This window comes from Athene cunicularia, assembly GCF_003259725.1.
Source record: "Athene cunicularia isolate RWA chromosome Z unlocalized genomic scaffold, athCun1 chrZ_part1, whole genome shotgun sequence".
In the NCBI taxonomy this organism is placed as follows: Eukaryota; Metazoa; Chordata; class Aves; order Strigiformes; family Strigidae; genus Athene; species Athene cunicularia.
Window position 1 is genome coordinate 910,349 of NW_020799142.1, and position 26,063 is coordinate 936,411.

Sequence of the window (26,063 nt, forward strand, 5' to 3'; positions counted from 1 at the left end):
TCAGAGTCCCTCATATGCCTCAGCACAAACTGTCTTTGCTCTGATGCTACTTCATTCATACATGGCAACTGTAACAGACGGCCCAAGACATTCTTTATATTATTTACTTTTCTTTTGTCTTAGTTTAAGAAATTAGAGGAAACACTTGAAAAACATTTTAATTATGTTTCACTTCCCCTATGGCTTTTCAAGTCAGGTCCAGGGTGGGTATTTTGTATCACTGGTTGCAAGTTTCAGACTTATTCTTCCCTATTGAAGCAGTGAGACAAGAACTGGCTGGTTAGCCAGGAGTTCCTGCATTTCATCCCTTTTCACTTGTGGGGGATTATTTCCCCTTTATGTCTCTGAGTGGGTGTTGTAACTGCTAGAGTGGCATCTCTAATTATCTTTTCCTGTTTTGATATGCTGTAAAAAACTTCTGCTCTGAAAAGTTATTACATAAAATAACATTTTCTTACTCAATGAAATGTCTATTCTGTTTTAAATTCTACCTTACCTGCTGACAGCAATGGAAAATATAGTTACTGATTTTCTTCTTGGTTTGTTAAAGTTGCAGAGACAAAAGTTTGTATTGAAATTAACATGTAGTGAACACCCTGCTCCAGTTTAGCACTCCTGCTCTGTTCCACAAGTGTATTATACTTAAGTATTTGCTTAAGTTCAGATGTGATCCTTTTATGCCTCTTCACAATGTACATGTATTGCAGAGCAGGAATGGACACAAGCTTGTAAGTCTTTCCTTATTTGCAGTCCTGAGCTACCACTGGTTCCTGCAGCTCTAGCCTGGAGTCCTTTGCAGCTTTTTATACCCAGGGTAGGTGGATGCTAAAAACTGCTTGACACTGCTAGTGCAGGTATTTGTTGTTACATAGCTGCAGTCATTAAAAGTGTCTTTTTTGAATTTACATACTGAAAGTGTTTCAGTTTTTTAGACCCCTGCCCCCAACCTTGTAAGCAGGTACAATTACCATGGCTTAATTTCATCAGCTGACATTTAAGCAGACATTTTTCATCTGTTACTTGCTGTGGACTGCGAGTATAGAGCTCTTCAATTACCATAGTTTACTTGACCTGTACTAACTTGATAAACCCTCATATCTTGGTCATGTGTGTCTGAACTCAAGTTAATTAGGATAACTTTGGGTGAACTTTAGTTAATTAGGAGCAAGTTCATGCTAGACCAAGTATGTTATTCTGATGATGAAATAGGAATCTATATGAAAACATGGCTATTGCTGATCCAAGCTGATTTGCAAGAGGTGAGATTGTAGCGAAGTGTTTATTTCCTAAATCATAAATACCTCATATATTTAACTATGGTTCTATGAAAACAAACATATGCATTTATTCCAAAGTTTTGTAAAATACTCAAAAATAGTATGCCTTCTAATTTCTAAAGTTATCTTCCCTTGGTCTCTCAGTTTGTTTGTAGGCAGTGATTAAGTTCTATCACTGTAGTGTTTACATGTTACATTGTAACCAGAATTTGAATTCAGTCATAACAGTTTTGCTCTAACTCCATCCTAGAGTATGGGAAATGACCTCAGTCTGTTGGACACTATCTACCCTGTGCTTTACATTGTATGTTCTGTACTGTCATTACTATTAAATGTACTCCATGCAAGTCATGGGTGTTGGGATTTATTTGTTCATTTTTCTTTCATCCCAGAAAGAACATTCTCCGATTCTTGGATGCTGAAAGAGATGTCTCAGTGGTCAAAAGCAGCTTCAAGCCAGGAGATGTAATACATTATGTATTGGACAGACGTCGCACCCTAAACATTTCTCAGGATTTGCACAGACTTCTGCCTGAAGTTTCCCCAATGAAGAATCGCCGATTTAAAACCTGTGCAGTTGTTGGGAATTCTGGCATCCTTCTGGACAGTGGATGTGGAAAAGAGATCGATAGCCATGACTTTGTAATAAGGTGAGTTTTCATCTGCTGTGGAAGATAGAGCCTCCTATGCTTCTTGGAGAAAAGCTGGGAGAACTGTTTTAGTTTAAGATACAGATTTCTGACATTATCTGAAATTAATCTGAAACAGTATACTTCACTGTGTGATTCTCTGAATTTAAATACATGCCCATACTGTTGACAAGAAAATTATTTTTACTGTAAAAATAAAAGAAGGAGCAGAGGAGGGAGTTTTGAGCTACTTAGTTTTGCTGTTTTTTGTTTTTTTTTTTATTCTAGACAAAATGAATTTTCTGTGGACACCTGGGTAGAATGAATACAAAATGTTTTCTCTTTTAAAAATATATTCTTTCTTAGCTTTTGGCCAAAAAAGATGGCCTACTATAAATTACTACATTACTTATGTGCAGCATGGGGTAAAATTTCAGTGTGATGTATTGATGTTGAATTGGATGGCTGCCATTAAGGTAAACAGAAGTCACACATCTAAATTCATTCACATTGCTCTAAATGTATCCCTGCAGTTTAGGCAAAAATTTTGATATGCTTCACTTTTTATTCATTCTTTAAACAATAGAATACCTTTGGACTTCACATATCACTAGGAAACAAAGAGGAATAGCTGGCTTCATTTGGCAGCCTAGTGTTACACGGATATAGAGAAGGTTGGGCAGAAGAGAGGACAGTGACAGAAAACAGTGTGGAAATAGTTGTCATTGCAAGTTACTTGATTTTTCTTTCCTCACCTTGAAGAAATATGGTGGCAAAAAAAAAAAAATCAAAAGGATATGAAAAGAAAAACTACATTTTTCTGTACATAAATCGAAACAGAATATAGACACGAAAGTTGTTTTTTATTTGAAAGGTGTACTAGCAATACGAACAACCATTCCATTTTGCTTTTTTTTTTTTTTTTCTTATACCACTAGTCTTTCAAATTAACATCCTTATTGCAGAAGGAATCAAAAAATAAATACACATTTATAAACCAGATTTAGCTTATGGCATGCTTGTTCACTCTCCCAGTGATGAAATGCGATTCATTTAACAGGTTTACCGAAAAATTTAGATACTAGATTTTCTAGATGAAAATTTTCTTTCAGAAGGCAAGGTATATACTTAAATCATGTCCTGATTTTTTTTTAAGTCATCTCCATGCTCTTCCCCATGTTTTAACTGTCATGAAACTAGGTGATGATGCCTGATAGGAGATTTTAACTAATTCAAATCATATGGAGTAAAGATAATATTCTTAAAGATCTGTGTATAAATCAAAGAAGAATGGTGAAGCATCAGGAAGTTACTGTTGCTAGTAAGTTATTTAGACTGGAGAAACATCTCTGGTAAGGGGTATGACTACTAAGGCGATCAGTGTAACAACTAGTTTGATGATATTGTGATAGTAATCTTTTTGAGGTTCTGGAAATACTTTAAAGTAAATATCAATGAATTCATTTGTATTTTGAGTTAAAGAAAAATGCAAACTATACTTCAAACTTAGTTTCCCACATTCCTCTTCCATTTAAAAAAGTTGCACTCAACATGATATATAATCATGTGATGTAATGGTACTGGATACTTGGTAACCACTCACCGCTATTGCTGTTAGTATTCTGGTATTAAAATGTACCATGACACTGTTATTCTGCTTTCAGCTGATTTCTCTACAAGTAAAATTAAGTCATTCTACTCACCACCTGGTGGTGTTCTGAAAAGGTGTTACTGTATGTAATGTATGCAGCTAGGTGTAGAGGCTGATGAACAACATTTTCGTAGAATCTCCAGTTGCTGAGTGCAATATGCTTATCTGTTGGGGCAAGTATGTCATGCTATTCTGGTTAAATATATTATCTGTTTGATTTTGATAGTACTGTATGTTCTTTTTGAGACCTGAAACAAAAGTGTGTGGTTTTGAGATATTTTTTTTCTTAGAAGTTAGCAGTTGTAATGTTAAATCTGACACCAACAATACCCTTAATTGAATGTTAAAACTGATAGCGGAGATCTGTGAAAGTGAAGAGGACACCACAAACATCTAGCAGTATATGCATTACAGAACTTAATATCCTGAATTTTAATGCTTCTGTGAAAGTGGTATGAAGATGTTGGCAATAAGTGTTAAAAACACTGAATATACACTTTATTAAGTGGAAAGAGTGTCAGTACCTAGCACATTAAGTAATTTGTTAGTATCTGTCAGTGTCCTAATACTTGTCCATCTTGCTTTGAGACATTCCAGTGCTTCTCTAGGTAACAGTGCCTCTCAAAGAACATTGATCCAACATAGACATCAGTAATTAGAGTACTTTTATTACGAAAAAAGTTTAAAAATAGACATCTAAACTGGAGTCAAATAATAGACATGCCTGCAAGCTAACATATAATTCTGTCAGCAAATTTTACAAGTAAAACAATACAATTCTTCCTCTTCAGACATCTCTGAATGTGCATAAATAAGAGTAATTTTTGCAAGCAATGTAATATCTTGTCAGCATAAGTAGATTTACTATATTCACCAAACATTTTAAAGAGGCTTGGTTTTAATTACTTATTCATATAAAAGCCTTATTTTGTTCTCAGGGCATCAGAATCAAGAGACAAGGGACATAACTTCTGCTAGGATAAAATGAATTAGTTCCACAAGTTCAGTGAAATCATGCCTATATTGACAGTAGGAATTATGACCCATCTAGTTAAAATGGGAAGCAAGGAGACTCTTTGCTATTAAAAAAAAAGTGTGCTATTAACTATTCCAAATTCCCATATGCCTTTCCTTTTTACCTTCTATTACTTTACACCCTCTTAAGTCAATATCAATCCTTGCACCTCTACCATTTTTGTAGTGGTGAGCTAAAGCATGCTGCTTTACCATTTAGCACTTTGATACTATACCCAGAAAGGCTCTGAAGCATTCCAAAATCTCTGATTCCATAAAATAAATCAGAATGAAAATATAAGATAATCTACCAGGTTACATTTAAAAATCTATAAATGGCACCATGCTGTTGCAGGAGCTGGTTTTTGCATGGTACTGTTTTCTGCTGTTTGTCTAACTGTTAGGTGAGATATATTTTGCTCACTCCCTGTGATATTTAAATGCAATACATATTATTCCCCCATTGTCTACACTTTGTGATGCTGAAATTCTCATGCCAGAGCTATGTTAGTTGTTACATCTTAAGAAACAGATGAGCTTGTTATACTAAGTGATACATTTTGAAATGCAGTAGGTACATAGGACTTCCTAAAAAAGACAACTGTATTTTGGGTAAATAACAATACTATAAACATTGCCAAGTAATAACTGTCAGATTCTTGGAATTACTTCTGGCAACCAGGAAGTACCAAAAAGAATTCAAGTCAGCTTTGGGTTCAGAATTTGAATAATGCCAAAATTTGGAAGAAATTTTTTTTGTTTTAATTGATGGAATTCATCATTCATGATGGGAACTATAGAAAAGCAGAGGCCAACTAGAGTTTTGGAGTTACTTGGTTAAAAAACAAACAAACCCCTTCAAACCTAATAGATAATCTTGTGGTTTTTCTTGTAGTGACACTTCTGATAAAGTCCATTTAATTTAATTTAATTTAATTTCATTTCATTTCATTTCATTTCATTTCATTTCATTTCATTTCATTTCATTTCGACTATACAGAGAACAGGCCTCTTGAGTGAAGCTATTTGACTAGCTTAGGGCTGCTCTGAAAAGCAACAGCCATGAGAGTGTATTAATCACTTATAAATTAGGCACTTCAGTCCCAACAAAGAAGTTACAACTCTTCTTTCTCATTGGAGTGTTTTCCTTCTAAATCTGTCAGCATCTAGGAATCAAGCTGAATATTTTTGCCATCATGGGTGCTAAAATTTTGCTGGGCAAATGTCACGCTTATTTTTCTAGTGTCCTTTGTCCTTCGTGTTTTAAGTTGGCAATTCTTGTACTTAGAGAAGTTGCCATGCAAAAAACTGGTAGTCCTTTAATAAATCTGTTGGTTTATCCTATGCAAAGAAGAAGATAATGTTTGACTTCCTCCCTGATATCTTGGATTTGTGAGGAAGCAATTGTGATTTGAGCAGAAGACATCGTATCTATTCAGGAAGAAGAAAAGGACAGACCTTCTAACCATACCATGAAGATGTGTTTTCTTATTTCAGGAGAACAACTTAAATTTCTCTGCTAATATTAATATCTAAGCAGAGAGTGATAGTAGCTTCTTTCTTCTGAATTATTTATTCAGCTAATAGGAAAAAGCAATCATAAATTTGTCAGAATTACAATATTAATGTACTTATATTCTGGGGCTTCTTTTTTGTTTTGTAACTTGTATCAGCTTTTATGTTCAAATACTTATTTAATATACCTTGCTTGGAGCATAACCATTGTGCCTGTAGAGCTGGATGCTCAGAATCAGCAGATCTGTTGAAGGTGAAGTTGCCAATTTAACAGACTCATTTTAAAAAATGTTAGTGCCTTAAAAATAACATTTGAATACATCATGACTAGCTCATTAGACCTTTTTCAGCTTTCAAATATGGCAGCTCTATTTTTGCCCTCTGTCTCTTCCTACAAATTGTGACATACTTTGAAACATTGAATGAAAGCAGAAGAAAGCCAGAAACCATAATGTTCAGATGTTCTTGCTCAGTGATTTGGGTGCCTGAGAAAGGGGGAAGCACCAGTGTAGCTGTTCAGTGTTTTCAGTCAAGTTAGACATGACCTCCTCCTCAGGAGAACCTTGGAGAAAGCCTGGCTTCTTATGGCCACATTTTCCCTTTTTGGCTTCACCTCATGTTTTCTTCAGCTGCTGGAAGGGTCCTTGCATGACTGCTACTCCAGGTAGCCCATCATGAAGTGAGAGCTGATACAGAAATGTCGTCTTATGAAGCTGAAACTCTTCGTACATAGCATCTGGTGCTGCATATGCTTGGGGCCACAGTACTGTGTACCCTTCATAAGCATTTATAATTCTGACTTTAGTGCAACTTCCTATTTTATTTTATTTTATTTTTTTTTTAAACAAAGCTAATTCTTAAGTAGGTGTTATGGGAGGAGATACAAGGAAGTAAGTTTAGAAGGCTAAGGAAACATCAGTAAGAAGTGACTTCTGTAAACCCATATACAAATGATCAAAGATTTAAAAGTAGTCTCTTAAAGTAATAGGTGTCCTATGAGCATCTAAATGTAGAACACATGGAGTTAGCCTGACTCCTGTAATTATCATGAGATAAAAGGACAATATTCTTTTAAATTTGCTTACTCCTATTGTTGGTAATACAGAGCTTTTAATTAGTAGTTTTCTTTATGGTGTCAAATACAGGGAAGCTTCACTAACACATTGGTTCATTGACTGTTTGGAGTAAGAAGTGTTACAATGTTCAGAACAGTCTTACTTTAAACATTGTGGTTTGGTTGTTTTTTTGTTTGTTTTTTTTTTTCTTCCTGTTTTCCATTTCTGAGTGTTCAAACTACTAGTTTTTTCTACATTCCAAACTTGGAACCCCAAAGTGCTTATCCAAAACCATGAAAATGATAATTTTGCCTGAATTTATTGCAAGGATAATATTTTTTTTAACCCCTTCTGTCTTCACATGAGCGCAGAACTGTTCTGAAGTTTTCTACAGTAACACTTCTGTAGCCCTATAGTATATGCCCTTTATGGACAGTGATGGTGTAAAGGTAAATAAAAAGGCAAAGACACAGGTATTCATGAAACTACAAAGTTCCATTTCGCAGGTTTCCTTACATTAAAATATCATTCTCAGTATTTCACTACTGTAGGTTTTTTTCCACATGCAACAAACTTTCAGCGATTCCTTTATTTTAGTGTCAAAGTAATGGTATTGGAAGGAACAGTAAAGCTAATTTGTGGGTAATGTTGCAACAAGGACTCACAATAGAGGCAAATACTATGTTTTGCCACTTTATAAAATACCACTTAGACCTTTCCTGTCACTTCTGTGCTGTGTCAGTTGAGGATAACTTGCATTTCAATCACTGGTGTTAAGGAAGATGCTAAGAAGAAGGAATTTAATGATTATCAGTACAGGTTCTAGTTTGGGCAACAAGAACCAATGAAGTTTATTAGCAGGTGATGCCACAAAAATCCATCTTCTAGTGTGAAATCAGTCATAAATTCAGGATTCTTGTGGACTTGTGTTATAAAAGGCTATCGGGTCAGCATATTTTACACGACACATCTCAGAAGACAGATGTGATTCCTGTGTGTGAATAGAATTCATAATTATGCTGTATCTGAGCCTCTACACAGCTTGCAGTACTAATGAGACATTCTCTGTTGTGCAATGCAGAGGATAAGGCCTGGATAAAGGTAGGTATGTTGGGGGATTCCCTGCTAATCCAGATCCATATATACTTAATTTGATTCAATTTTAGTTTTGTCAGGTGCCAAACAATTACACACAACATGTAAGAATCCATACATTTTACTTTGGCAGCAGGAGATAGGAGGTTTGTGTATGTTTTTTTGTAAATCTCCCCTTTTTGGGTGTATGTATGTATGTGAAGGTGATTACAGTGCTGCTGCACACCTTTGTTTGAAGAACCAAATGAAATCATGTGCTACATACACACGTGTTAGTGATATACTTCCTGCAAGTAGACTGGCTAGAGTGTAATCCAGCTGTTAGGCTGTCTGCTGCCTTGAACTTAACTCTTTTTCCTTCTGTGTGCTTGAGCCTTGCATTTTACTTCCACATCCAAGTGTTTCTTAAAATGTCAAGAATCTTTGAATTCAAGATTGAAGTTTTCATTCTTATGGGAATCTGGATATGAATCTGAGTATAAAAGTCTTCAGTCTGTTCAGGAAAGAGTGTATGTTACAGATACTATTTAGGTAATGCCTTATGTTTCAGAGATAATATTATGTCTTCCAGCAATAAACTAATTTTGATTTTTTGGCTTCTCAGTATATATAATCAATATTGTGTGATGGATATTTTTGGCTTTGCTCCACAAGGAGAAGATATTAATGAAACAAATCATGAGTGATTTCTAGATAGTTATTTCAACCTGTAAACCACAAGAGCATGTTCTTAAAAGTTTAACAAGTGTATAAATCCATGGGCAATTCTTGCATTATTACTGTATGAAGAATATTCTTGTAGTTCTCAATGTCAAGTAAAATGGAAATAGTAATCACTTTTAGTCAAGAAAGTTTGTATGGCTTTTATTTAAAATCGACTTGAAAACAACAATATATGGCCTATGAATATGTTATCTATTCATTTGTGTGCATATACATTAGCTGTATGTTTATTAATGACCAAGCAAGTTCAGCTGAATCTCTGTGGAATAACTGACTTCTCATTTCAGTGTATTTTTGTGAATACATTTTCATAATTTTCTTTAAGATCTGCTGTCTAAAAGAGTTAAGTATGTTATGGATGTGTTTGGGCCATAAAGGTGTCACAGCAAATGCAGGGTTAATGACTTACATTTAAGTGTGATATAGCAGCACTTACTCCATTCTTCAGTCTTTTCTCATGGCATACAACTCCAGACATAGGCCATTTAGCTCTTTTTCCCCACAGTTTTTCTTAATATATCCCACTGTAACTGATATATTTAACAGACAGTTGTAGAAGAAACAGGTTTTCAATTGCTGAGACTTTTCTGTCTGTGTTTCTTAGGATTTCTGTTACTGTACAGATACCTAAATACCATGTGGTAATTCAGACATGAACTAATTTTTTCTTTTTACCACAGTTCTCTTTTTAGTGATAGCATTGTAGTACATGTTCCTGGTGAAAATCTGCTATCACACTGAAAGCTTGTGTTTGGGAACCTCTGCATTTTTACTATGAATATTTTCTATACATATATTTGCCTTTCAGTATCATGATTATACACGAATGCTATGTAAATTTAGTGACCCTGTAAATTTACTGGTTACTTAAGTCATATAATTAATGCCTGATAGTAAGTTTAGACTAACTAACCTGTTGAAATGGCTATGCTGAGGTTTTGGATGTGGTCTAGGCTGTTGTCATGGGAAGAACAGGGACTGCATCATTAGTTGGAGCTATCTTGCATATTATGATACTACCAGTCCCAGGTTATGAATGTTTCCCACTTAGGTTTTTTGCTAACCTTCTCGCCAAAATGGTCCAACCTTTGTCTCATTAGACCAGTTTCTGAACACTTCTACCATAGATAGTGCTTAGAAATAAAGGAGCAGATAATGACTAAATATTTGCTAGTTCAGTGCAAGGGGAAAAAGAAGGAGCTAGAGCTCTTGGTTAAACAAAAATCATATAGAAAAAATAGCCATAAGCTTGTTAAAGAATACACTTACAGTGAATTTTTATGCCAAACCAAAGAAACCAAAAGAACTTCTGTAAACCATTGTTTTGCAAAATTATTTTTGCTGGGACAAGCTGCTGAAAACAGTGAATAGCTTCAGCTAAGAGAAGGTTTACAAACCTTTATATAATATGATGTATATTCTCAGTGCTCATATTTGGAGCTGTGTTCAAGTCAATGCTTCACTGCTATGTGTGACTTCTAATTACATCTGTTCTTGTATTCTCAGTGTTACTAAACTTGTAGCAAGTTCGTCCTGTTCAGCTTTGACCTGCAGCCTGCTCACTTGCAGGTTGATTAACATGAAGGCAATACTCAAGTTTTTTTAGAATGAATGGAAGATGGCAGCATGCTGCAGAAAATTGTGTTTTAGAGTCAAATTTTAATCAATCATATAGTTGCAAGGTATCAATGCTGTATGTGACAATAGGACACAGTATGTTACAGTTTTCAATAATATTTATATCAAATCCAGCAGGAAGAATAGAAATGGCAACTTTTTTTAAAAAAAACCAAACAAACAGTAGTAAGGTTTCATTTGTTGTGTACAAACTCCTAGGCACATAGTAGTGAAACTTGAGGTGCAGAGTCCCCCTTACCTCCTCATCATTGTTGTTGATATATCCAACATTCTATGTCTTAAAATGAACTAGAATTAAAGAATATAACACAGCAAGGGTATTGCATTGCCTATTTCAAGTTGTTCAGTTAATAGGCTTCTTAATTTCATTTAAAAGAAAATAAGCATATGTTTACATGTGTCTCTCTGTATGAGGATTTATTGAAAGAGTCCTGAGAATTTATGGGAGATCACTGACATCTGTTAACAAAATAAGCTTAAAAATTCAAACAGTAAATTAAATTGTGGCATAGCATAAAGATGCATTAGAGGTTAAGATAAAATCTCTGAAATGGGTAGTAAAAGCTGTTTACATATAGTCAGGTCTATATGCAAAAGTGCAGTAAGTAGTTTTATTAGCTCTGAAACATACAAGAAAGATGATGACAAACTTTTTAGCAGGGCCTGTTGCAATAGGACAAGGGGTAATGGTTTTAAACTAAAAGAGAGTTGATTTAGACTAAATAGAAGAAATTTTTTACAATGAGGATGGTGAAACACTGGAACAGGTTGCCAGAGAGGTGGTAGATGCCCAATCCCTGGAAACATTCAAGGTCAGGTTGGATGGGACTTTGAGCAGCCTAATCTAGTTGAAGATGTCCCTGCTCATTGCAAGTGGTTGAACTAGATGACCTTCAAAGGTCCTTTCCAACCCAACTATTCTGTGATTCTATGATACCTTTCTATAAAATTGTCTTGAACTCATCTGGAATTAGAAATTATCTAGTACTAGCAGTTTAGTGTAAGTGTTGTAATTCATCACTAGCTCATAAACTCATGAACTTGTATGGAAACACTTCTGAAATAACTGTTCCATAACTGCTTTAATCCTTGATGAAGAATGTGCTGATTTTAATTCATGTATTTTAGCAGGTGTTTTATATTTTCCAACTTTGTAGATAAAAAATAAATACTGAATATTGACACTTCTAATTTAATGAGTATTATAATCCTTTTTTGAAGGAAGTAGCCTCAAAGAAAATGAGCAGTGATTTAATGAGGGTAATACTTTTGTAACTTGGTCAACTACAATTAATTTAGTAATGTTATTTCCTTAGCAGAGCCAGAAATCTGTGTAGAGCTTGTCTTACATTCATGTTCTAAACCAGCAATCTTGGCAGTGTACTGCTAACAGCATCTAGTTACTACTTTGAATACAGAGCCTTTCAAAGTGCAGATGTATTTACCAAACTATTTGAAACTTCAGCACTGCTGCTAATCCGTATTTATATACCTGAATTTTTAAAAGATCAAATGTTAAGAGGTGCTTAGTATTTGGAAAGCAAAATGCCTTACCTTCCTCTAATATTGCAATCAGGTGTCTAATGTGAGACACTAAAGGTTGAAAAATATGACTAATATTCCACATAGCTGTCCATAAATAATACCACTCTTACTGTGTGCATTTGGATTGCTCATTACTTTATGAAGTTATACATGAAAAATGTGAACATGCAGTATGTTAAGAATTTGTCTGCTTATGCTGCATCCCTTTCAAAAATACAGTATTTGATATTAAGTATTCTACTGGTGAAACAGTAATGACATGCAAGGTGAGTAGACCTTATATTTGTTATGCCTATGACAATTTTTTCCAGGATTTAGGTGAGATTACATTTATATGCTGGTTTGAAACTACATATTCTTTTAAGATTTAGGCACTGATACTGTTGGCAGATCAGAAGGGAGCTGTCAAAAGACTTGGAATCATATTAAAACTATAAGGCCTATGTTATATGTGCACACTTTGCATATGGCGTACAGCTTTTAAACAAGGTAGTGTTGCTACATAGGTGCTTCTCAGAGTTGGACACAGAGCAGGATTTGCAATGCCAGTCATGTGCATATATGTATGACTACTGAAAAAAGTTCTGCTGTACAAGAATCCTTCATTATGTTGTGCAGTCTGCCTTTAAAATAGGTATTTTAAAGAGCAGCAGTTATTCAGTGAATTTGGTAAATTTTAAGTCTTTGGCTTGATTTTTTTATTTTTAAATTTTATGCAACACCAGATTTTTGACAATTCCAGACTACAGGTTCATCCATTAAGATTTTTAGAAACAATTTTCAAAGCCAGTATTGAAATCAGTGTAAGTTTTTCTTGTGCCCTATCTACCAGTTTCTGAAAGATAGTACTCTTAGCCACCTGTATTATATGCAGATGGTTTATGGAATAGATGTATAAAGATACTGAAGAATGTAAGTCTGTTTCCTAAGAAAGCTTACATCTGCCCACATGTCATCAGAAATTTGGACAGCTTTATCTCCTGAAAATATATAGGCTTTATGGTCTTCAGAAAATTTATTTCTAAAGAAGATAGGACTACTTCTTTAGCTGATAACTACAGAATGGAAGTTTATGTTCTGAGCACTTATCGTTCAGGACTAGGCCATCAGTTGGTGTTAATTAGTATTGCCCTGCTGACTTCAGTAATTGTTATATGACATTGGAGATGCAGACATTAGAAGATGCTGGGGGATAAGCTTAAGTACAAAGTTTACTGTACCAGAAGAGTAATACAGAACTAATAGAATACTATTTATATTAGCAATATAATAACATGCAAATGTTTTGATGGACCTAGTTCTGACATTGCTTCTTAGCATCCTTCACCTCAACAGAACAGAGACAATGTTGTGTCAGGACACTTATTAGGGGCATACTTGCTACAGGTTAATTCACTGAGGTTGTTGTGGAGGTAATTTGTTTCAATTGAATCATATTGGATACTGAAATCACAATTTCTGAATTGCATTTTGTCACCTGCATTCAGTGCTGCCCATGGAGAATGCTGCCTGTATGGTTACATATATATATATGTATTTATATAACTGAGGTAAAAAAACACTGAACACAAAGGCCTCATGAGACCTTTCTCAAGCCTAGGAAAAAAAGGTACTGAAAAATTAAACAAGGTTTGAAAATGAGACATCAAGGGAAAGATTAATACTTTTTTCCAAAGATTTCATTTCTAAATGAAATGAAAATACTAAATTTAAAAACTTCTCATCAGCTGCACTGAGAATACCAAAAAACAAAATAACAAAAATGCATTTAATGTGTGGTAAAGTTAATTTGAAATCATACTTAAATACTGTATTGTAAAAAACCTGCAATGACTAACCTATATAAATTATACCTTAATTGGCTAACATAGCTTCCTTTAAGAGTGTGAGCTGTTGATAACATGATGATAAATGAACACAAATGGTGTAGAAAGCATACTGTTATGAGTAAGTGGTACTCTAGTCAATGCATTTTAAAGCATGATGACATGGTTTTCAAATGTCCATGGAACTTTTTTTTTCTCACAGCATTATGTACATTTAGGGCTTAAAAAAAAATTGTGTTATGAGTGTCCAAGTTGAGTATAATGCTATATGTTATCAGACCTATTATCACTGGTACTTTTTTCTCACATGAAATTGAAATGGGCTTGCATATTCATTTTCAGCTTTCCCTTCATGCACACATCTTTCTGAGTTAATGTTTCATATTTATTTTTATTTTTCCATTAATTTTTTCCTCTTCAGGTGCAATCTAGCTCCTGTGGTGGAGTTTGCTGCCGATGTGGGAACTAAATCTGATTTTATTACCATGAACCCATCAGTTGTACAAAGAGCATTTGGAGGCTTTCGGAATGAGAGTGACAGAGAAAAATTTGTGCATAGGCTATCCATGCTGACTGACAGTGTCCTTTGGATCCCTGCTTTCATGGTCAAAGGTGGAGAGAAGCATGTGGAGTGGGTTAATACATTAATCCTTAAGAATAAATTGAAAGTGCGAACCGCCTATCCATCACTGAGACTTATTCATGCTGTCAGAGGGTAAGTGTCTGGAAAACACTGGTCTGTCCTTGGCATAATGAAGCTCCTAGCTAGAATTTCTAGCAGGCATCAAAAAGCTCAAGTAAAATGTTAAAAGTAGTATGATATTTCCATTATTGTTATAATGGATTGCATTTATGATAAAATAAGTTTGGTAATAAATGTCACTCATTTAGCCTACGCTAATGGAAACAACTGCATTAGCACAATAACTTTTCACTTTCAATTTTATGTACAAAAATTATTTATGATCATTATAGTGAAAGATTGATGAAAAAATAGTCTGAATTCAAATGATACCTGTGAGTCATCAAATAAGAGGACAATGAAAGTGCTACATGTCTTCTTTTGGGCAAGACTGTGGAGATAAAAAAATAGAAGTTAAATAGCATAGGGGTTGAGGTAACAACCATGTAAATAATGAGGTCTGGAAGATCTGAAAATAATGAGTTCCTTCCTAAAACATCTAGGACTTTGTAGCAATCTTTCCCCTTTTGAATTTGTTCAGATGCTTGGCCAATTCAAAAACACTTATCAGAATCACTGTAAACAAGAATATAACTAGTCATTAAAAAAAAAAATGCATCCATGCTTTGTGCAGAGACTTTTTTTTTTTAACAGCATGATTAAACAGGACTGTCAGATGAAGGCTCCAATGTCATTGTCACTGCAAGTGAGAGTATATAGGGCTATGCATGAAAACTGTTCAGAAGATGGTAGTGCAACATTTATTTGTGCCCTGAATTATGACAGCATGACAATATTGAGTTCCTTGAACTGTGCTGTCTGTAGGGTTTTGGGAAATGTCTTAAAGTATTGGTATTGTCTTTTACACCAGTTACTGATTATGTATCTGCCTACAAATTTGTTACTGTTACAGCAGCAGGGATAAGATCAGAGGGGATGTTGGAATTGTTACCCTAATGACAGAATTGTCACCCATATGACAGTATGAGAATAAAGTTTAGAAATGTGTTGTTCTCCACAATATCATGTCTTCTGAATATGCTTTTCTCCTTCTGTGATGTATCTTCATGTGGTACATGATATTCTGTGATAATCTTCATGTGGTACACTTCTGGCACTGGAAAAAAAATCCAATCCCTTTGGAATGTGTAAAACCTTTGGAAATACTTAATATTTTACTGAGTTGCTCAGTTTCCATAGTTGTTTCATTATACAGTAACAATTTAGCTATTTATGGGCCTTGATTGTGTTTGAATTTTCAAGTATTCAAAATGCCTTTAAAACATGAATAGGTGTAGTTGGTTTTGTGTGTATATATAAATTAAATAAATAAGATTACTTCCAGTTTACAAACAGCTGTTCTCATTTCCACCTGTTAAATCTGAGCAAAACTAACAAATGTGAATGGCAATTCAGACTGTGCAGCCTTTTCAGTTGATCAACTTGAGAGGGCTGTGTCTTAAAAAAAGAATTAGCACCTACATTGTCTCTGAAAGAAAGGCTGATAAAGCTCAGCCATCAGAATTGGTGTTGAAGATTTAGACTATACTATATTTCAGATTATACCTAGCAGTATTATCTGATATGACTGCACAAATTTGTCAGGTTGTGGCATCTGTGTGCTAAACCTTGAGTCCTCCACTTCAAACGATTAATCATCTCACTTTCCCGTTTTGTTCTTGTGAGAAGTAATCAAATACCATCAAGTACTCTTTACTGTTCTTTTTTGTAAGCTGAATAAGAACAAGACACAAAGTTAAATTTATCTTTGGTCTAAGTCTTGAATTTATGAAGTGAGGTGCATGAGGTGAATATGTCTTAGTTAAGTTTGGAAGTGATACTGTTAGCAGTAATACATATGGAACAAGCATTCTTTAGATTTCTCAAACGGCTGTCTTAAAACACCAGCCCATAATGATGAGGTTTGTATTGCAGCAAAGTTGAATCTAGGGAAAGAATATCATCTTTTTAGAGGCTGAATTACATCTATCTAAGTTCTGTTAGGTTCATATGTCAAATGGAATATACCATGGTAGTATGAGAAATTAATAAGCAAAAACTGTTCTTAAATTAAAACGTGCCTGAGTTAAAAATTACTATTTTCTAGAAATAAATAAAGTACTTGAAAAATAAAATAAAATTTAAAGCTCCATAACCTGATTATCAAATCAATCCATTTTGAGCGGTAAGACTTGTGAAAGTTAAGCAAGTTACAGCTCCTAACTTGAGTTTGAAAGTAATGGACATCTAAGTCTGTTGCCATTTAAAACAATGTGTACAACTTATGTACTTACTTTTAAGGAAATTCTTCATAATACTGTATTCTATCTATTGTGTTCATGTTTATTTCAAATTCAATGTAAACTGATGATTTATGAGCCCCTGAAGAGACACTACCTAAAAGGAAGTCCTACAAAGCACTCCTTGTTTTATGAATCTGAATTATTTTTGTGTGTGTATTTTGACATATCTGTTGTTTTTGCAAGCTCTCTGCTTGCAAGTTTTAAGTCTTTGTGACCATGTTAATAGTTAGGTACCCTAGGGAGGCCTGTGGTGCTGTAAAACATAAAGGATAAAATATGTGAAGATAGCTGTTAGATGTGGCACAAAACGAAGAAATTGTCCCATAAAACCTCCTTGTTAAAACACACAGTAAGGTCTGTGCAGAGCAACTAATCCCTTTAATTGAGTGCCTAAGCAGATGTGCAAGACCGATGAAATGCAAGGAATATGCTATGTCTTTTAACCTCGTAAGCCTAAGAGGGAGATGAATTTTTAGATTTATTGATGAAAGGATGATGAGGAAAGCTGAACTGCAAGAAACAGGTTTTGTAGCCTGTCTTAGGTTATGCAAGAAAATGACTTGTATCTGCAACCTTTCTTTTGTAGACTTTTGAGCATTCTCAAATATTTGTATCTTTGTGCTCGAATGTAGCTCACTTATTTTCATTAAAGGCAACAAAAGTTCAGAGCAGACTCATGGGAGTGTAGCATTTGCAGTCACTGTCCCATATTAATATTTTTAACATCTCCATAGTTCCCTTAATGTCCATACAATTCACTACTTCTGTTTCCATTTCTTGTCTTGATAATTCCAAAGCATTCTGGCTCTACTTTTATTTGAGTATGCACATTTTTCATTAAATAATAACATGAAGGTAGGTAGAGCTGTTTTAAATTAGACTTTAATTACAAGAGAATCAGTCAAGAATTCTTTTATGTGGGTCTTAGGTTGTTTTTTTTTTTCTATCTTAAAACCTTCCCACATTCATAACAACTTAAACACGATGAGATTTTTGTTATACTATTCCAGAGACATATCAGGAGGGTATACTGAAGAACTGTCCCCAACTTGAAAGCATATTCTTACAGAGATGAATAAAAGGTGCAATTTTATGTTTTATTAAGCTGTTTTGGAAGACTTAGGCATCCATGCTGTTTTTTTTCTGTACCACAGATACACCTGTAGATATGGTATATCACAGGGCTATACCATAATTTGTATCACTCAGCTGGTTGAAATGAGGCTTTTATTTGAAACTTTTATGTACTGCAACTACACATCTTCATAATCTAAAAATATAAAACACTCAGCCACAGGCATGAAAACTGCCTAAAAAGAGAAGATGTCTATCCTAAAAAGTTAGAATTCTAAAGTCTTTTTTTTTTTTTTTTCTCTATTTTTTAAGAAGAACAACAAATAAATTCTCAGGTAAACTTGGGAGTTCTTTGATTTAATATGCGTAAAATCTTATTAAAAATATGTAAATATAGTGTATTATGGGCTAAATAATTTGGTAACTAAATCATTAATAAAGTAAAATTCATAACCTGACATATTAAGTACTAATAGAGGTGTTTAATGCTGAAAGGTGTAGGCTGATGGTCTGGAAAGTATTGTCTCTATTCTTCTTTTGTGCATATCGAACTGCCAAATTGTTCAGACAAATTAGTTTTTTCTTTCATCAGTCTTTAAAGCATAAGACATAGGCAGTTTATAAAGACAGAACATAAACTTTCTTAGACTTCTGTTCTAGTGAAGCCAAATTCTACATTCTTATGTACTGTTGTGCTATATAATATCAAGGCAGTTTTGCTGAAGTCACATACAGCACTGAAATTCTCTCTCCTATTTTTCTTCTATTAATAGAAGAAACTTTTTGAGCAGCACATAGTATTTGGGAGTTGCTCTTGATCAGATAGTAGAATAATGACTGCATTCTGAGATCATTGTGAAAAACTTTTTCTCCTGTCCATTTTGGTCATAAAAAAGGTAATGTGGTGTTGTGAAAATAAATTACTTTTTGCAGATTTCAAGCATTATAAATTTCTGTGAGTGATAGCCACTCCTCTAAAATATCAGAGGGATTCAAAGTTTTAAAAACAGATTATGTAAATACTAAGTCCAACCTGATAACTATTTTATTAATCAGTAGGGTATCTTAAATGGCTGTTGGATTCAGATTTTTTACTTCAGTAGATCTATATCAAGTGGCTTCGTGTGAGAATTTATTTTCTTTATTTTTCTTTTGTACGTCAAGTTAGAATATTGGATTTGGAAAGTGGTTTGGGGGCAGTTGCATGATTTTTTTCACGAAGTGTTTCTAAAAGCTCTTTTATAGAAAATTAAAATGTAATTGTGCACATATTATTGAGAAAATAATTGAGGTAATCAGTATGTAACAGAGTTCAAGATGGAACTAGAATCTATAAATCAAGAGTTTAACTGATTAAAAGGATTTATTTGTTCTCTAATGCCACTGCTAGGAAGGTTAATTATTAAATACTTAGAGTGAACAAATCACCAAACTTTTTTTAAATTGAATGTAGCAACAAATTTCAAAACCTTTGATTTATTAAGAGGCATGAGATTGAATTCTGAGCTCTTTAATTAAAATTACTTTTAATAATATTTTTCCAAGTGAGATGATTCTCTTTGAGGTGTGGACAGTGTTGGTTATGGGGTCTGGGCTCAGTAGCAGAGCTCTAATGGAATATGCATTAAACAGTAGGCAAACAAGAACTGAGCCTGCTAGGATTAGAGTCCAGATTTTTTACTTCAATGGTCCATCGTGGCAGACAACCAAACATGAAAGTAGAATTAGCAGATGCTTTCTGATATGGATACTGCCTTGTGGTTCCCTGGTGGGAGTAGAGAGGGCTCCTTGAGACTAAGCGTGCCATTGGCACATTAGGAGGCCAGAGTTAACTCCAGAGCCTTGCACAGCTCTTCTGCTTCTGTTGGTGAATATCTGAAGGTGTCTGCTGAAAAGAAAGAACACCACGCTCAGGCACACCTTGCCAAGCAATAGAATCTTTTACAATATGGTAGTTTTTTTTTTTTTTTTTTTTTTTGTACTTCCTCTCTCAACTCTACAAGCAAAGTTCTCATGCTCATCTTCATGTGTAGAATGTTTTCTTGGCTTTTCTTTCATATTGGAGCCATTCCATAAACTATTAGTCACTCAGCAGCAATATCACTGAAATTGCTTCACATAAAATTCCTTGCCATCTTTTGGGTTTGGAACAGTCGCATGGACATCCTGTGGGATTTGCCTGTGCTCAGCTTATTTCCTCCTTGATACTGCCTGTGAAAGAGCAGAAGTAGAGTTGATCCTGCATTAAACATGGCAGAATTCCCACTGATATCTCTGGATTGTGTGTGTCAAGACTATGCTGTGTCTGTTTATGGTCACTTTTCAGTGCAGAGTCCTTTTTCCTTTATAAGTTAAAGCAAACAGCTGTTGTTTGAATGTAGTGAACTTTTACATAACTTCACCATGGCTCCAGAGTCCTTTGCTATGGGACTTACAGAAAAAATGAGAAACTCAGACATGCAGAAATCAAGTAGTTCTCCAGTGTCCCTGTACTAATAAAGAAACAATTGCTGGGGGAAATCTGTATTATAATATAATATTATATATAATATAATATTATATATCTGTATTATATATTTCTTTTCTAACTCCTAACAGACTTTACTTTTTTCTTTACTGCAAAAAATATTTTTTTAAGGAGAGACATTTTTAAGTACATGGATGAATAAATAATAATTGCAAGAAAACAAGATCTAAAAAAAACTCATCAAGCTAAGAATACGATGCTGTATTAATATAAAAGCACCATGTCTTTTGTATCATGTCATATAAATATTCAAAATATTAGGAAAAAATTCACATATTTCCCTACTTTTCAGTGGAGTACAACCCCATTTCTTGTATATGTGCATGTTAAAATAGGAGTTCTATATTACAATACCCGTGTGCCCTGTGTAACGTATCAGTAAAGCTGGCTTTGTTTGATAAGTTATGCAAACAAGTGGGATGCCAGTTAGTTTGGATTTTCAGAACTTGAATCTATTGTGTGAAATCATTCTTTGGATCCCGGGATCCTGTCCTAATAGGAGAGCAGGAAGTGATGCTTCTGTTCCCGGAGTGGAGACACTCTTGGGTTGTTCTTTCAGTCTAGCAGCTAATTATCAGGGCTGCAGGGCCCATGCACCTCGTGAGGGTTCCTTCTTGTCTGGTTCAAAGGTTCTCAGGATGAGATTTTGCTTCCTTTGCACGAGATCTCGTATTTTATTGTGAAGGAAGATTTAGCAAGATCTGTCAAGAGAAATGTCACTTTTTGAGAAAAAGGAGAACGTTTTCAATGGGGCAAAGAGTTGAAGTAGAGGAGAACACAATGGGAAAACTGTGAATGTGCACAAAACTGTTTACTTTTTATGTTTTTCATTGCCTGGTCCATTCTGCAAAGTAGACCATGAAAAGCCTGACTGTGATTGTAGGGAGAGAACCATTATTCGTATTGTTATATATATTTTGATAATAGAATTCTGTGAGTTTTTGATTGGGGGGTGAGGGCTTGTCTCTTTTGCTGTGACAACTGCTTTGTTCTTGTTTATTGGCAACATATATACTTAAGACTTGTAAAACCTACTCTTCTAAGGTTGAATTTCGAGTTTCATGGACAGGAGAGCAACAGAATAGGTCATAAGACAAATAATAATGAAATTACCCATTTTCAAGTTTTCCTGCTTAGTTTATCTACGATAAACAACAGCACTGTAGCTAATGCTGATGACAGCCCATCTGAAGTGCATGTATACCAATGCACACAGCATGGGTAACAAACAGAAGGAGCTTGAATCCATGATGAAACAGGAAGACTATGATGTAGTGGCTATTATGAAACATGGTGGGATGTATCCCATGACTGGAGCACACCAGTTGATGGCTACAAGTTCATGAGGAGAAATAGACAAGGAAGGAGAGGTGGTGGGGTGATGCTGTATGTTAGGGACTGTTATGATTGCTTCAAGAGCAAGTATAATGAAGACAGGGTAAAATGTCTTTGTGTTAGAATCAGGGGGAAGGCCAACAGGGCACATGTTGTAGTAGGAGTCTACTACAGGCCACCCACCCAGGATAGAGAGGTGAATTAAATATTCTATAGACACTTAAGAGAAATCTCATGATTGCTTACCCTTGTTCTTGTGGGAGACTTTAACATCCCAGACATCTGCTGGAAATACAACACAGCAGAGCGGGACCAATCCTGGCTATTCCTGGAATATATGGGAGACAACTTCCTGACACAGCTAGTGAGTGAACTGACCAGAGAAGGTGCCCTGCTGGACCTCCTCTTTGTGAACAGAGAAGGACTGGTGGATAATATGGTATTGGAGGCTGACTAGGGCAGAGCAATCACGAAATAATAGTGTTCTCTATGCTTAGAGAGGCCAGGAGACGTGGCAGACATGCTTGGCAGGTTGTCTTGGGAGATGGTCCTGAAGGGTATAGGGGTCCAGAAAGGCTGGGCACTCTTTAAGAGGAAGTCTTAATGGCTAAGAAGCAGTCAGTCCCCAGTAGCTGTAAGACAAGCTGGCTCCAGAGCAGACCACCCTGGCTAAACAGTAAGCTTTGGCTGCAACTCATGAAGAAAAAGACAGTTTACAGCTTTTGGAAGAAGGGGCTAGCCACACACAGTGATTACAGAGATGCTGTGAGGCTATGCAGGGTGGAAATCAGGTCTAAAGACCATCTAGAAATTAATCTAGCTTCAGCAAGTCAAGGATAACAAGAAATGTTTCTGTAAGTATGTCAACAGCAAAGAAACACCAGGGAGAGCCTCCATCCCCTGCTTGATGCAGGAGAAGACATGACAACAAGTGATGAGGAGGAAAAGGCTGAGGTGCATAATGACTTCTTTGACTCAGTCTTTAATAACAAGACTAGTTGTACTGAGGGAATTCAGCTTCCTCAGCCAGAAGACAGAGACTGTCCCACAGTCCAGCAGGACATAGTCAGTGATCTTCTGCATCACATGGATATACACAAGTCTGTGGGACTGGGTGGGATATACCTGAAGGAGCTGGCTGGGTGCTTGCCAAGACACTTTCCATCATTTACCAGCAGTTTTGGCTGACCGGGGAGGTCCCGACAGACTGGAGGTTGGCCAGTGTGGTGCCCATGTATAAAAAGGGTTGGAAAGGTGATCTGGGAAAGTACAGGCTTGTCAGATAGACTTCAGTGCCTGGGAAGCTGATGGAGCAGCTCATCCTGAGCAGCTCAAATATCACACAACACATGCAGGACAACCAGATGGTCAGGCCCAGTCAGCATGGGTTTATGAAAGGCAGGTCCTGCTTGACAAACCTGATCTTCTATGACAGAGGGACCTGCTTATTTGGCTGTTGTTTACCTTGACTTCAGTAAGGCCTTTGGCACCATTTCCCACAGCATTCTCCAGGTGAAACTGGTTGTTCATGGCCTGAACAGAGTTAAATCCAGCTGGTGGCCGGTCACGAGTGGTGTCCCCCAGGGCTCGGTTTTGGGGCCACTCCTGTTTAACATCTTTAATGATGGTCTAGACGAGGGGATCGAGTGCACCCTCAGTCAGTTTGCAGATGACACCAAGTTGGGTGGGAGTGTTGATCTGCTCGAGGGTAGGGAGGCTCTGCAGAGAGACCTGGACGGGCTGTAGCCATGGGCTGAGGCCAACTGTAGGAGTTTCATTAAAGGCAAAATGCTGGGGGCTGCCCTTGGGCCACAACAACCCCCAGCAGCGCTACAGGCTTGGGGAGGAGTGGCTGGAGAGCTGCCAGTCAGGGAGGGACCTGGGGATGTTGATTGACAGCCGGCTGGACAGAAGCCAGCAGTGTGCCCAGGTGTCCAAGAAGGCCAATGGCATCCTGGCTTGTGTCAGCAATAGCGTGGCCAGCAGGGACCTTGTACTCAGCACTGGTGAGGCTGCACCTCGATGACCGTGTTCAGTTTTGGGCCCCTCACTACAAAATGGACATTGAATGACTCGAGCGTGTCCAGAGAAGGGCAACAACGCTGGTGAAGGCTCTGGAGCACATGTCGTACGAGGAGCAGCTGAGGGAACTGGGGTTGTTGAGTCTGGAGGAGGCTGAGGGGAGAACTCATTGTCCTCTACAACTACCTGACAGGAGTTTGCAGAGAGCTGGGGATGAGCCTCTTTAACCAAGTAATAAGTGATAAGACAAGAGGTGATGGCCTGAACTTGCGCCAGGGTATGTTTAGACTAGATATTAGAAAGTATTTTCTTTCCAGAACAGGTTGTTAATGTGTTGGGATGGGCTACCCAGGGCAGTGGTGGAGTCCCCATTTCTGCAGGTATTTAACAGTTGGGTTGACGTAGCGCTGAGGGATATGGTGTAGTTGGGAACTGTCAGTTTTAGGTTAATGGCTGGACTGGATTATCTGCAAGGTTTTTTCCAACCTAGATGATTTTGTGATTCTGTGACTGTTAACAGGGAAGCAGGGAATAAATAGCACATGGTTTATTTTATTTCACAGAATCACAGAATCAACTTGAAGATCATATAGTCCAACCTTTAACCTAACACTGACAGTGTTTTTGCAGATTTGTATGTATTTTGAAAAGTCTTTTGCTACTGTATTATTAATGCTTTCAATTTTAGCATTATATTGCATAAGAACTGTCAATTTCTATGTTTCTGAAAACAATAAAAATGTGCAAAAGTAATTAAGTATTTTGACTGTATTGAACCCCTGAAACAAAAATTGTAGCTGTGCAGCTGAGAAGCAAACCAGAAACAGTTTTTATGGTACGTCTTTGAGGATCAAAGTAGAGAGGACTGAAGTTCATAGAGAGGAGTCATGTTGGACAGATAGCACTGGGCAGATGGAGAGTAGTTTCTCTCTTTTTCTTGACACTTGAGGTGACCTATCTGTTGATTTTGTATGATACATGTACACACAAGGAAGTTCTGTCAGGTTTCCTTACTTTTTAAAACTGGTATTTCTCAGGTAGAACTTATAATAACAGTTCTGCTATTTTTTGTTTTGATTATAGTATATACCAGGATTTTTTGAAGACATGTGCATTTAGCTTTGATCTTACTGAACTTTTGTGATAAGGAGCAGTTGTACTGAGTATCTAGCCAGTAACAGATTTCTTCAAAGGCTTAGTGAATTACTGAGTTAACATGGAAATAAGCAAACAATGCTGTATCTCTATGTGCTATATGGTATGGCATTTCCCTTTGGTCACTTTAGGTCAGCTGTCCTGGCTGTGTCCCTTCCCAGCTTTTTGACCACTACCATCTAACTGAAAATTCCTTTGCATCTGAACTTTTCAGTGAAAGAGGAGAGTTGTTAGGATTACCATGTTACCATATGATACATTCTACTAGTTCTAAATATTTTTTTTTCCATATTGATCCCTTCATCTGGAAAAAATAATAAAACATAGTTTTAAAAAAAAATTAAAAGACTAAGCCTTTTTTTCATCTTTGCATCTTTGTTACAGGGGAGTTGACAGAGGATACAGAAACAACAGAAAGTCCAAACCAAAAGAGAGAAGATGCCTATGATTGTTGTAATTCTTCTGTATTACACTCCTAGCTGCCACACTGCATTAGCAGAGCTAGATCAAGAACAAAGTATGTCTTTTATTTCTGCACAGATGACCACAATAGATGAAAGATAGTGCCACAAGGTACTGTCAGCTACCTTATATTCCAATTCAAGTCATTGGGTTGTTTGTCAAAATGAATAAACAATCCAGTCTTTCAGTGAAATAATATATTGGGACAATCCTCACAGGAGTGTCAGTATAGGAAGGAACTGTTTGGCTTAGTATCTTCTGTAACCTCTCTTTTCAGTGCACATGAGTTTCTTCAAGTGTTGCCTAATGATGCTTAACGACCTGGCTCAGGGAAAAACAACACAGCGGCCAACCCCAGGCCCTCTCGGTCCATCTGCACACAGACATCAATGTGATGGGTGGCAAATGGCGTTTATTATTGTATAACACCACTTTTTATACCCTGGGTTTATGACGTCACATCCGTCTGCCTACGTTTTATCTTCCCGTACAACACGATATCTTCCGAGCACCAGACCCTAACTCCCACATTCCC

At 36.2% G+C, this 26,063-nt stretch overlaps 1 protein-coding gene across 2 annotated transcripts in view; it reads left to right on the forward strand.

The window, feature by feature from the left end:
* Positions 1-26,063, forward strand: part of ST8SIA4 (ST8 alpha-N-acetyl-neuraminide alpha-2,8-sialyltransferase 4) — an 87,697-nt gene that overhangs the window by 16,745 nt on the left and 44,889 nt on the right. For both annotated transcript variants that reach the window (XM_026865676.1, XM_026865677.1), the window contains 2 exons: positions 1,670-1,927; positions 14,390-14,683. In XM_026865676.1, coding sequence (XP_026721477.1) covers positions 1,670-1,927; positions 14,390-14,683 — 552 coding nt within the window. The remainder of the gene's footprint in view (positions 1-1,669; positions 1,928-14,389; positions 14,684-26,063) is intronic.